Raw genomic sequence first — 13,000 nt, 5'->3', positions numbered from 1 at the left:
AAGTTGGATCATTATAATCTTAGTTGTAATCCCCCAGCATATCCTGCTGGTGACTCCACTGAGGTGTAACAGAGGTCGTCTCTCCCCTCCCTCGATCACTCTGCGTTGTGTATTGAATGATGGACGCCACAATTGGATAACGTTTGTTGCTTTATTGCTCTTGGCTTGGCTTGGATGTAAAACAAAACAGAAAGACAATCAGGCAAGGAGCGAGCCAGTCGCGTCACAGCTCCTCTGCCTCAGGACAGTAGCAAAAGAGAGCGCGCCATATTTTAAACAACACACACTGACGCAATTACAATACAATGAAATATGGCATACCTTGGATGTAAAACAAAACAGAAAGACAATCAGGCAAGGAGCGAGCCAGTCGCGTCACAGCTCCTGCCAATCAAACAGGTAAACCACATTTACATTACATACAATTCACACTGGATGGCGGTAAGCTAACTAGCTTATGCCACTACACCTGCAGCCACGCTGAGACACTGCAGCATTTGAACCTCACGCACGTAACATGTGCATTGTGTACCGAGTTAATATAAAACCATGGATTAACGTTAATTCTCGTATATTCTCGTATAAGGTACACAACACCAGAAATAGTCTAATGTGGAACGTGCATAATGCAAGTAACATAGCCTAAACACAATACATAATGCATTGTATGCAAAACTCCACGTACCTCTGCCTCAAGACAGTAGCAAAAGAGGCAGGGGAGGGGGCTACATTACATGTTAAAGGGGTCCCAAGCACGGGAATCAGTTCCTGACACACCCATACCACACCCCCTGCTACCTACTCTACCGTGGGAAACTGAAAAGTGGCACAGAACATGTAGGACCGAGTGGGGGAAATTCAGAGAAGCATAATTACACCTGCTACAGAGGCATAGCGTTACGACGCTCTTAGTCAGCAACGAGAACTCTGGAACACTCGTAGATCTACGAGTGTTTTCACGATGCTCTTAAGTTACGATGGTTTCGGGAAACACAACAGTCGGCAAACCTTAAGACGGTCGTAAGAGGGACTTTACGATCATCGTAGGCTTACGATGCTTTCGGGAAACGCACCCCAGGTCAGGAGGGACAGGTCGTGAACAAAGTTATTTATCTCGCTGGAAAATACGATGTGTGAATGTTAGAAAGACGTGTGCCTTGTAGAAAATGGGTTCGTTACTTGCATTGCTGAATGTAGGGCTAAGGGAATGGCAAAATAATAATGTAGGCTAGCGTAAGTCGCCCCTTGAGGGTATTTTTTATGCGATAAACGACACGGGGTAAAACAGACGGGAGGTACGGTGACAAATCTCATTTGTAGCCTAGACTCCACCTGCTAGACATCAAGTGTTTCGATTCAAGCAACGTTTTCACGAACTAGCCCCCTCATTACAAACTACACGCAGGAGACGTGCGGTTTGTAATGCTGCGGAAGCAATGCATGCAGGCCATAGTTTTGCACAAACTGAAGCAGAAATACATCAAATGTTGAAACAAAAAATCACGTTTGATGAGGTCTTGGGTCTGTTATTCACATATCTGATTCTGAAGTATGTCTGCCTTTTGGAGATTATGATCGATCGTAATTGACAGTGATCTGGGTGCGTCTGTGAAGGTGCGTCTTTTGAGTGAACGACAGTGTGTTTTCTAAGCGGCTACCATGCTTCGACCCTCTGCCCAACATAAATGGAGGTGCCAGTGGTAATTGAGATGATAGTGTCCTGGACCCCATATAGACAGCTGAAAAACTACAAAGTCACTTGACAGGCACTGATTTGACCAGGCTACTTCATTGTATACAAAAGCTTTGTGTTAGTAGCCTAGTAGGCGTAGCCATAGTTTACTGTTGTTGGTTTACATTTTACTGTTTTGCTGTTAATTTCTTATGTAGGGGAAAGGACAAAAAAAGCAAAGTAAAACTGCTCAAATATGTTCAACATTCAGTATTTACTGAGAGGTGCATAATTCGAGGTAGTTGTCATCCAAACATCATATGCTGATTAGATAGGTAGCGTAGGCTATACACACAGTATTTACACCTTCGTAAACCACAGACTTGGGCGGGGGGGGGGGGGGGGGGGGGGGCAACCTATGCGGCCCCCCAACCAGTTGATGTTGGTTACAGTGGCCCCCAGCTCATTTGAGTTTGAGACCCCTGCTGTAAATACATAGTGGCTACGCGGATCAGCATAACAATTTATTTGTCAGGTACAAGCTAGTCATCCAATACATTACAGAAGTACATCTAAATACAAAGTGTGAAAGTTACTTCAACAGGTTCAAGAAATACTTAGGCCAGGCCTATTCAACTAGCGGCCCGCGGGCCAGATGTGGCCCGCTTCAAATTTCCTGTGGCCCGCGTGTCTCGTCATGAGAATGAACTCGCTTTGACGGGTGTGCATAGAACTTCATATGACTGGCGAGTAGCGCACTGTCGGCCCGCCCCTATTGGCCAGACTAATTCTTCCAGTTATCTTCACTCAGAGAACACAGCACATCACTACACAAACTGACATTTCCAAATGTGTAACTAGTTTTAAATGTTATCATTAGATGTTGATTAAATTACGATTTCTTACCGCCAAAGATTCTAACCCCGAGCGTGCGCAAATCAAAAATGTTACAATCATACCCGGTCTCCGTTCCTCCGAGCCCTCGGGAAAGTTAGTGAAGGAGCTGTGGTTTGTAGAATTGCCTCTTGACTTTATATTCCTTCTTTAAAGCGATGGATTCGTTGCACAATAAACATGAAAGTCTCGTAGGCCTACTTGTTGCAGAGGGTAAAAGAACGATTCTCGTTGTCAATTAGACGTTTCTTTAGACAGAGCCATCTTCACTCCACTCGTGGGAATGTTACTGTTTGTGATTTGCGCAGGCTCGAAGTTTAGAATCTTTGGCGGTAAGAAATCGTGAAATAGATAAAGAGGCAGAGCTGGCATTACTTTTTCTTTCAATTCAATGCTAAGTATATTTGAGAGATTGGCGCTGTAGGCTACTGTGTGTGTTTGAAACACTTATGAGCCTAATTATCTTGAAGTAGGCTAGTTAAATCAACACTGCAATTTTTCCCACTGATGCATGATATGGCAGCTATCAGACATCAGGTATGAAATATATGGTTAGCCTGGGTGTTTTCAAATACTTGTATAGTTTGTGTGGCAGCCTATCACCTGTCTGAGAAGATTTTTTTATGGATATGGATAATAGGCTATGTTCTTAGTTTCTATGCCAGTGTATAAAATTCAATTGAATTTAACTGAATTTTACTCTGATTTTATCAAATATTGTTGGATACAATTATTTTGCGGCGTCTTATTTTATGCGGCCCCTGAAAACCCAGTGATTTTTCCATTCGGCCCTCTTGGTACTGAAGTTGAATAGCCCTGACTTAGGCTAAGACACAAAACAGACAGAGAATGAAACATACTTTACCAGCTCAGAGAAAGATGACTACACACTTAAGGTGAGGGAGCCCTGGCTATAGTGACTCCTAGATTGGTGGGTTGACTATCCTTATATAGGCTACAAAGTTTGGGATTGGTTCAGACAGTGATAGAGGTCACATGAATGGAGATCACATGATGAGTACTAGTGATGCGCGGTTCAGCCCATTACCCGCGGGTCGGGCGGATTTGGGTAGGCCTAGTAGTTTTTTCTAAATATTGCGGGTGGGTCGGGTCAAAAAAGTAAAAATGCACATTTCTCACTTGTTAACTTCCGACATAATAGGTGGCGATGCGCCTGCATTACACGGGAGGTGTGGTCGAGCGCAAAACATAATTTCTCCTAAATTCAGCACCCAATTGCGCCATGCGTGACTGACTGAAAAAGGTCAATCGCGCATTGGCTACTTTATGGACATGGAGCCTAATGATCTGGGATATCGAAGGTTGTGCACAATGCGAGAACACCTTGCTTCTGTCATACACGAATACACAGCTGTGCTTGTTAAATGCTTGGCAGTGTTTCACGCAAAAATAGGCTAGCCTATGAAGTTGCAAGGGGAAATATGAATGGAAACTTGTTATGAAGATGAGATTTAACACTAGCTATGTCTAGGCTGCAGATTATGAATGGTGTGGAAGAGCGCAGATTGTCAAAATGACCGATTATTGTAACCCGCTGTTGTCCTCATGTGGGAGAATTAGGCTAATTAGGCTACGAAAGACGTTATAGGTGCGTTTTTTTCCTTTCCGCGGGTCGGGTCGGATTTGGGTCACAATTCGAACATATTTTTGCGGATTGGGCGGGGCGGTTTGGATCTCCTGAAAAGTCGGGTTGGTGCGGGTTTAAAAAAAAGCCCACCCGCGCATCACTAATGAGTACTGTAGGTGAAACTGAGACCATTGTTGTAGTGAAACCACTTCAGTAAATCAATCAAGACATGACAATACATTTGGTTACATTTCCTGGTCCAAGTTAACTTCTGAGGACCTTGGACAAACATGTGACAGGAGGTCCACAATAGGCCCATACTTAGTAGCTAATCAAGAGCCACATCTGATTGAAATGAATGTCATCAGCCTGGGAATGAAGAGTTTACATATGATTGAAATGAATGTCATCAGCCTGGGAATTAGATCCTTACAGAGTACCAAACATAATGGTGAATTATCTTCTATGTGTTCCTAAAGGGCTTTGTGCTGAGACTAGCACTAAACAGCGTTTGTAGCGTGACACATCACAAGCGCAAGTGAAATGCCAAATTTGGGAAGCTTTGCTGCAGCTGAGAGCTGACGAGGAGCTCTTGAGATGCCAAACGATGCCAAACATGAGACTCACTAATGTGATATATTACAGTAAAATATTCTTCTATTGTCTTTACTGTTGGGTGGGATGCCAAACAGTGACACTCACTGATGTGATATCAGGTCATATAAAGAGATCCCTCTGGAGAGATGTATGGTTTTTACTAAGTGCAGATGAATAAATGGGGGTAATGCAGAGGACTTACGTGTGTGTGTGTGTGTGTGTGTGTGTGTGTGTATTGTGGGATACATTTTATATGTTTCTCATTGAATTAACTGTTTGAGTATAACATACATATATAGTGAAAGCTAGTTACCATCCTTTACCTTAGGAATGTTAAGATGACCCCTGGGTCAGGTAAAAGCCCTGACACAAACATGGCCTCGGTTGAGGGGTTCTGGTAAACATTCTTATCTTTGTTAAACGCTAGTTGGTTAATGGACCACTGGTAAGAGCATCTGGTGATTTTCCATATGTATGTGTGTGTTAAGGTATAAAAACTGGCTTCACCCACAGTTGTGTGGGCTTGTTACTTTGACTTTCATGTGAGTAACATGCTCCCGGTATCGTGAATAAAGCTGCAGTCTCACACCAGTTGTCTTGGAATAATTTTGACCACAGTATCACACTGATCACTGCCCTGTTCACATTAACATCCACATGAAAGTGGACATGAAGAGATGGGAATAATGCAGAGGACACATTTCAGTAATGCAGGGGACATTCACATAAAGGTGGAGATTAAGACAAAGGTTGATTTCCCTACGGTCATCTTGAAGTTCTGATGTCCCTTTAAAAAGCCTGTGGAATCATAAAATCATAAATAAATATTTTATTAATGTTTATGATTCAAGCAGATTGCAATGTTTTTTGTAACCATATACATGTACAGTGAAACCCTCCTGCTTGTACAGTGATTGATTTAAAAGCTTAATGAATCAATGCAGTCATACTGCTGGGTGGATACAGCACATCTGCATTACATCACATTACATTTAGCAGACACTTTTGTCATATACAGTTTATGCAGTAGACTGTTTCTCTGATACTCTACTCCAGGCACATACTGCTGTATATAGACATGAGGCAGATGACCTCTATATTGGGGTACCTCTGTATTGGGGTAGTGGGGCTGTAGTAGTGGTTAAGGTGCTGGGCTAGTAAATGTGTTGCTATGAGGCCGATGACCTCTATATTGGGGTACCTCTGTATTGGGGTAGTGGGGCTGTAGTAGTGGTTAAGGTGCTGGGCTAGTAAATGTGTTGCTATGAGGCCGATGACCTCTATATTGGGGTACCTCTGTATTGGGGTAGTGGGGCTGTAGTAGTGGTTAAGGTGCTGGGCTAGTAAATGTGTTGCTATGAGGCCGATGACCTCTATATTGGGGTACCTCTGTATTGGGGTAGTGGGGCTGTAGTAGTGGTTAAGGTGCTGGGCTAGTAAATGTGTTGCTATGAGGCCGATGACCTCTATATTGGGGTACCTCTGTATTGGGGTAGTGGGGCTGTAGTAGTGGTTAAGGTGCTGGGCTAGTAAATGTGTTGCTATGAGGCCGATGACCTCTATATTGGGGTACCTCTGTATTGGGGTAGTGGGGCTGTAGTAGTGGTTAAGGTGCTGGGCTAGTAAATGTGTTGCTATGAGGCCGATGACCTCTATATTGGGGTACCTCTGTATTGGGGTAGTGGGGCTGTAGTAGTGGTTAAGGTGCTGGGCTAGTAAATGTGTTGCTATGAGGCCGATGACCTCTATATTGGGGTACCTCTGTATTGGGGTAGTGGGGCTGTAGTAGTGGTTAAGGTGCTGGGCTAGTAAATGTGTTGCTATGAGGCCGATGACCTCTAGTCTGCTTCGGACCTCTGGGCAAGGCACTCTCCTTGGGAACACAATATGTCACAGCATCTGAGCTCTGCCATTGGCTGCTCATGAGAAGAAGAACAGAATTGAAGGGACTTTCCAAATACGTCTGGTAGTTCCAGCTCTGTGTTCGTGGTCAGGTTTGGCACACAGCCTGGCACTGTGGAGAAGAAAGGAGGAAACAGGCACATACATGGCCAGTTCAACAGATACTACATATTTGAATGCATCACAGGCAAAAGCGTGAGGTCATTTGTGAATGGCAAACCATGGTTCACTAATGCAAAATGCAGGAAAAGGAATTCTGCATTGAACAGTCGCAATGGGGAAGAATACAGTCTGCCAAATACCAACTACGCTCTGCAATTAGACAAGCAAAGGCAGGTATAAACAGGAATATTATCTCTGCCAACTGAATAGTCTGGACAAGTCTTAAGGAGATGACCAACTGCAAGAAGGGGCCTAGTTCACCACCAACACCAGATCAGCTCTCCCTGGCTGTTCAGACACTGAGCTGATCCACTAGCCCCTGTATTCACTGACATGTTCAACTCCTCTCTGCGTCAGTGTGCCATTCCACAGTGTTTTAAAGAATCTCTCATTGACCCAGTACACTAAATCACTACTCTATCAATAGTGTCAGCGCCATTTAGGGAAGGAGAGCAGAGGAGGTTGCTGTTTCACTCTTTCAGTGTGCATAGTTGGACATTTAAATGAGGTGAATCACAATTGCGCTTCACTGTTAATACTTAAGATGTCTTTAAAAGTAATAAATACAGTGCATTATGTGGGACTAATGCTAGCATTGTAAACATATTTAAACCATATTTAAAACATGTTTCAACCTTTTTTCAAAATGATACTTTTCAGTGATTACTACTAATTCACAAATTAAACTCTGTTGAGTGTTGTCTAGGAGCATTTCCAAATAAAACCCTTGATATCAAGATGATAATCACTGTTTGAATAAAATATTTGTGTATCAGCAGGTTTCCACTCTAAGCCAAATATAAAATTCCATGACTTTTCCCTGACAAAACCCCCTGCATTTCTATGACCTACAATAATGAGACAACATTTCAGGGCAGCCGTGTAGCGTTCAAGAGTCTTTCACTTGTTTAGAGTGGAATATGAATAAAGGCCATTGAATAAACAATGTAAAAATATTTGCACTAATGTATTTTGGCAAGTATTTAAAATATGGCACAGAATTCCCTGGTGTTCTATGACTTTGCTCCAAACATGATCACATTCCCTGACTTCCCATGTCTGGATAAAAAAAAAGAGGTGTGTAAAAGCATTTTGTAAACCCTCTATAGTATAATCATTTATATCACCATTGATATACTTATTAATACCAACCATCATGACTTACAGTAATACTAACACACTCTATTTCTCTTCCCTTTCCCCTATACCTCACCTGTGAGGTAAACCATTACCAGCCATCAACCATCTCTGTGCCTGTCCCTCATCACACCTGTAGTCACATCCCTCTGACTGCCCTACCATCGCCATTGCCTTCGCCATCCCTATGACTGCCCTACCATCGCCTGCTGTGGTTCCCTGCCCGAATCTTTGGCCCACGCATCCTAGCGACCCATCACTTTCCGAAATAACTAATGGATTACTATCTTACTATATGTATCTCCAATTCTAGGGAGTTTTTCCTTGCCCCAGTTACTCATGGGCTCTCTTTGAATGTTTAACACTCTGTAAAGCGCCATGAGACATGTGTAATGTTTTGGCGCTCTATAAGCGAAATTAAATTGAAATTGAAAATTGGATAGATAGATTCCATGATATTCCAGAAATTCCACAGTTGTGGATCCCAATGCACAGTATGTTTACTCAGAGTAGATACTGTAGTCAGTGTGGAGAGGACCACAATATACAGTATGTTCTCATTGAGTGCTCACCCAGGATGCTAAAGGGCATAGCATCTAGGGGCAGCCGTGGCCTACTGGTTAGGGCTTCAGGCTTGTATCCTGAGGGTTGCCGGTTCGATCCCCGACCAGTACACGGCTGAAGTGCCCTTGAGCAAGGCAGCTAACCCCTCACTGCTCCCCGAGCGCCGCTGGTTGGGCAGGCAGCTCACTGCTCTGGGTTGTGTGATTCACCTCACTGGCCACGTTTACATGATGTTTTTAATTCTGAATTAGTTTATTCAGAATTAAATAGATCGGAATTAAAATATTCTCCTTCAAGTTTACATGGAAATAATAATTCCGAATTGGCGTTTACATGGAACATACGTTAATTACGCTTTATTGTATTCCGCTGAACGTTTGAGGGTCGGGAAGGGTTCCGATTGGACAGGCGGCGCATGAACGTAGCCTAATAAGGCCTACCGGAAGAAAACAAACTTTAGCTGGCTAGCAACTTTTTTGTCATCTCGGGTTAACGTTACAGCATGGACAATAACATAATGAAAACGGGTTTCACAGTAATTCTGATAATAGGCCTACTATTTAACAGGCAGCTCGAAAATATTGTCAAGCTTCACGTTTGCTAGCTGAGGGGGAGAAGACTGTCGGAGAAGGGGGGAAGAAGATGGAGCCGAATTAGCAATGAAACGAGCATGCGCGTCTTCTTCCTCCTTCTACGAGCATGCGCCAAACAAACGGAATAAACTTTTAATCGGAATAAAGGTTTACATGATCAAGGAGGGGAGTTAATTCCGCTTTAACATCGGAATAAACCAACCACTTAAATCGGAATTAAGTTTGATTCCGAATAATCATTTTCAAGCGGAATAAGCGTTTACATGGTCTCTTTTAAAGCGGAATTAACTTTTATTCAGAATTAACTTGGTTTTATTCGGAATTAAAGCTCTCATGTAAACGCAGCAACTGTGTGTTCACTGTGTGCTGTGTGTTCACTAATTCGGCTAAATTGGGTTAAATGCAGAGAACTGAATTCCCCTCAAGGGATCAAAAAAAGTATATATTCTATTGTATTCTAGCATGAGAAAGATTCTAAGCACAAACAGTATCGTGGTTGCTCAGCTAAAGTCTGTCTTATGCCACATGATGGCGTTAGTTCATGCACGAGAACTTTGCTCATACACAAATATTGTGATTTGGTCAACATTTAAATTAGAGCTCTGCAGATTCAGATTCAGTGTTCCATGAGGTTAACGAGGGCGTGGACGCAACATTCCGCAGTAACCTTGTAACCGTAGCAACATTCATTCACTGTGATGTAAGCACATGGGTCATCATTACAGAAACTTCCTTATGAAACCCCATCTTATCTCAGTTTATGATGGCATGCATGTACAATTCTTCACATTACAGAAGCATGTTTCCTACCTGCATTTAGAAAAAAAATATATATTGTACCTTAAAATATGATTTTGGCCATTACAGAACCATCCTAACTCCTAACATCCCAACTTGGGATGGTACAGATCTTGTCCTAAATTCAAACTGCCAAAACTGACTGCAACAGTTTTGTTGGATGGTTGTCTAGCCTATAACAAGATGAGGAACATGACTGTTACAGAAACCATAATTTATATTTCACTAAATAGGTTAATGAAGGGAAAACTTGAACAAGCAATAAAAGGTCTGAGATAAGCCTTGAGCTTAGGAACTGCTGTAATAGGAAGCAGTTAGGATCTTTCTCTGTAATGAGGTGGTGCTTGATCTGTGGCCATGGCAGGTGAGCAGAGCTTGTTGCTAGGGAACATATTCCCGGTTTGGCTCGGTTTAAGCCTTTACAATGTAAACTCTTCCCTGGGCCAAGAATTGAGTTCAAGCAATAGCTAACCACAAAATTAATATAAAAGATCAAATAAGCAATTAATATGAGAACTATTGTTGCATTATGTACACCATTTGTGGTGTTTTGCAATCAAATAAATACAGCAATATACAAAGACAAGTAGCCTGTAGTGTACATAATGCCAATAATACATCATAAGCATTAGAATGAATTAAGCCCAGCTGCAAAGAAAACCCCCTCTGCATCGCTTAGAGCCCCTTTCATACTTCATACTGTTTCCTTCATTTATTATCAAACCCAGGAGGAGTTTTACCTTAATGTTTATTCGCCACAATAACTGAAAGACATCTTAAGCTCCTTTTTACAATGACTTTGAACACACTGTGAGGAAAAGACTATACTTCCAACAAAACAAAAATATATCCGGTAATTTCACTATGTACGCATCTCAAGAGGAAACAAAAAAGGCCATAAAACATACAAGAAACAAACAGAAGATTTAAACTACTGCAGCAGTCTTTACAGTGTCTGTATCACTTCAACGGTCCAAAATAAACTGACACTGAGCAGCACTGACACTGAGCAGCACTGATGTGGTGCATCCCTGCTGCGCTGGCTAATCAGTCCCCTGCAGCACTGAAGATGATCATGTCTAACTCAGAGAGAGAGAGAGAGAGAGTGAGTGAGTGAGAGTGAGAGTGAGAGTGAGAAAGTCAGAGGGGGAGATAACGAAAGACAGAAAGCAATAAAGAAAGACAGAAAGAAAGAAAGAAATAAGGTGATAATGTTGTCCAACTCAAGAGGCCTGTCCACCTCCCAGAGTCCTGCAGGTGTAGAGGCCGAGCCTCGCTGCACACTAACTGATGGACAGCAGCAGGCTGTGCTGGAATGGAGGCCATTTTGAAGACGTCTAGCAGCCGATTTGAAAAGTCCCATCGCCATGGAGACCAATCAGATCGCTCTGGAGTCCTTTGTGCTGCCAGCTGTTCTTCCGTGAGTCAGCAGGACAGAGGGCTCTCTGGACCAATCAGATCTGTTCCTCCGTGAGTCAGCAGGACAGAGGGACCTTTGGACCAATTAGATCTGTTCCTCCGTGAGTCAATAGGACAGAGGGACCTTTGGACCAATCAGATCTGTTCCTCCGTGAGTCAGTAGGACAGAGGGATCTTTGGACCAATCAGATGAGCGCATATGAGAATCATACAGGCCGAGTGGAAACATTCATCCATTATGGATCAAATCCCACTAATGTACACAGAGGAAGCTGTCAGGGCAGAGCTGCCATGCTCAGGGCAGAGGTAATGTACTCAGGTAATGTACTCAGGGCAGAGGTAATGTACTCAGGTAATGTACTCAGGTAATGTACACAGGGCAGAGGTAATGTACTCAGGGCAGAGCTGACATGCTCAGGGCAGAGGTAATGTACTCAGGTAATGTACTCAGGGCAGAGGTAATGGAGATAATGTATGCAGGGCAGAGCTTACATACTCAAGGAAGAGTTCTTGACTGCGTCTCCTTCTGTTGGAGCTTCAGGACCAACTCCAGCAGGTTCATCTGGATGGTCACTTCCTGTGGAAAGAGGAAAAGAACATCACATGAGCGCTCATGAGCGTCACGTCCTGTCTGATGCTGAATGTTGCTCCATGACGCCCGAGATACTGGTGCCGTTGGGATGCTCGTGCCATTTCAGAGAGAGCTGGCGATATTGAAGGACTGCAGTGACTTTAGCGCCCCCTGCTGTTGAGCCTGGTCAGAGCGCAGGATTAATGAATTATCTGCTGCTGTTGAGCCTGGTCAGAGTGCAGGATTAATTAATTATCTGGTCAGAGCGCAGGATTAATGAATTATCTGGTCAGAGTGCAGGATTAATGAATTATCTGGTCAGAGCGCATGATTAATGAATTATCTGGTCAGAGTGCAGGATTAATGAATTATCTGGTCAGAGTGCAGGATTAATGAATTATCTGGTCAGAGTGCAGGATTAATGAATTATCTGGTCAGAGCGCAGGATTAATGAATTATCTGAGGCACTTCAGAGAGTCCTGAGTGTTGGTCTAAATGTGTACATCCCATCTATTCTTATTGGTGCTATTACAGCTGATCTGTGGGTTATTGATCTGTGGATTATTGATATGAAGCTGCCCTGTGGGTTATTGATATGAAGCTGACATGTGGATTATTGATATGAAGCTGACCTGTGGGTTATTGATTTGAAGCTGATCTGTGGATTATTGATCTGTGGGTTATTGATATGAAGCGGACCTGTGGATTATTGATATGAAGCTGACCTGTGGGTTATTGATCTGTGGATTATTGATATGAAGCTGACCTGTGGATTATTGGTGATGTAGAATCTGATTGCTGATTGGTTAATGACCTGTGGGTTGTTGGTGATGTAGAATCCTATTGGCTAATGACCTGTGGGTTGTTGGTGATGTAGAATCTGATTGGTTAGTGACCTGTGGGTTGTTGGTGATGTAGAATCCTATTGGCTAATGACCTGTGGGTTGTTGGTGATGTAGCAGCTGATTGGTTAGTGACCTGTGGGTTGTTGGTGATGTAGAATCCTATTGGCTAATGACCTGTGGGTTGTTGGTGATGTAGCAGCTGATTGGTTAGTGACCTGTGGGTTGTTGGTGATGTAGAATCCTATTGGTTAGTGACCT

At 43.0% G+C, this 13,000-nt stretch overlaps 1 protein-coding gene across 2 annotated transcripts in view; it reads right to left on the bottom strand.

Annotated features, from left to right (window-relative positions):
• Window positions 1–10,638: 10,638 nt before the first annotated feature.
• dgcr6 (DiGeorge syndrome critical region gene 6) overlaps window positions 10,639–13,000 on the bottom strand; it is a 5,978-nt gene continuing 3,616 nt past the window's right edge. Inside the window, exons 6-8 of one of the 2 annotated variants that reach the window (XR_009940051.1) lie at window positions 11,785–11,903; window positions 11,451–11,665; window positions 10,639–11,400 (exon numbers count right to left, since the gene is read on the bottom strand). Coding sequence is in view for 1 of the 2 variants with exons in the window: in XM_062543901.1 (XP_062399885.1) it covers window positions 11,823–11,903 (81 nt within the window). In the remaining variant the exon portion in view is untranslated. Of the gene's footprint in view, window positions 11,666–11,784; window positions 11,904–13,000 lie in introns of both variants that reach the window. The other variant, XM_062543901.1, reaches the window with a different exon arrangement.

Source organism: Sardina pilchardus, chromosome 8 (assembly GCF_963854185.1).
Source record: "Sardina pilchardus chromosome 8, fSarPil1.1, whole genome shotgun sequence".
NCBI lineage: Eukaryota > Metazoa > Chordata > Actinopteri > Clupeiformes > Clupeidae > Sardina > Sardina pilchardus.
The sequence above is the reverse complement of the archived record's forward strand: the minus strand, read 5'-3'. Positions and strand labels throughout refer to the sequence as shown.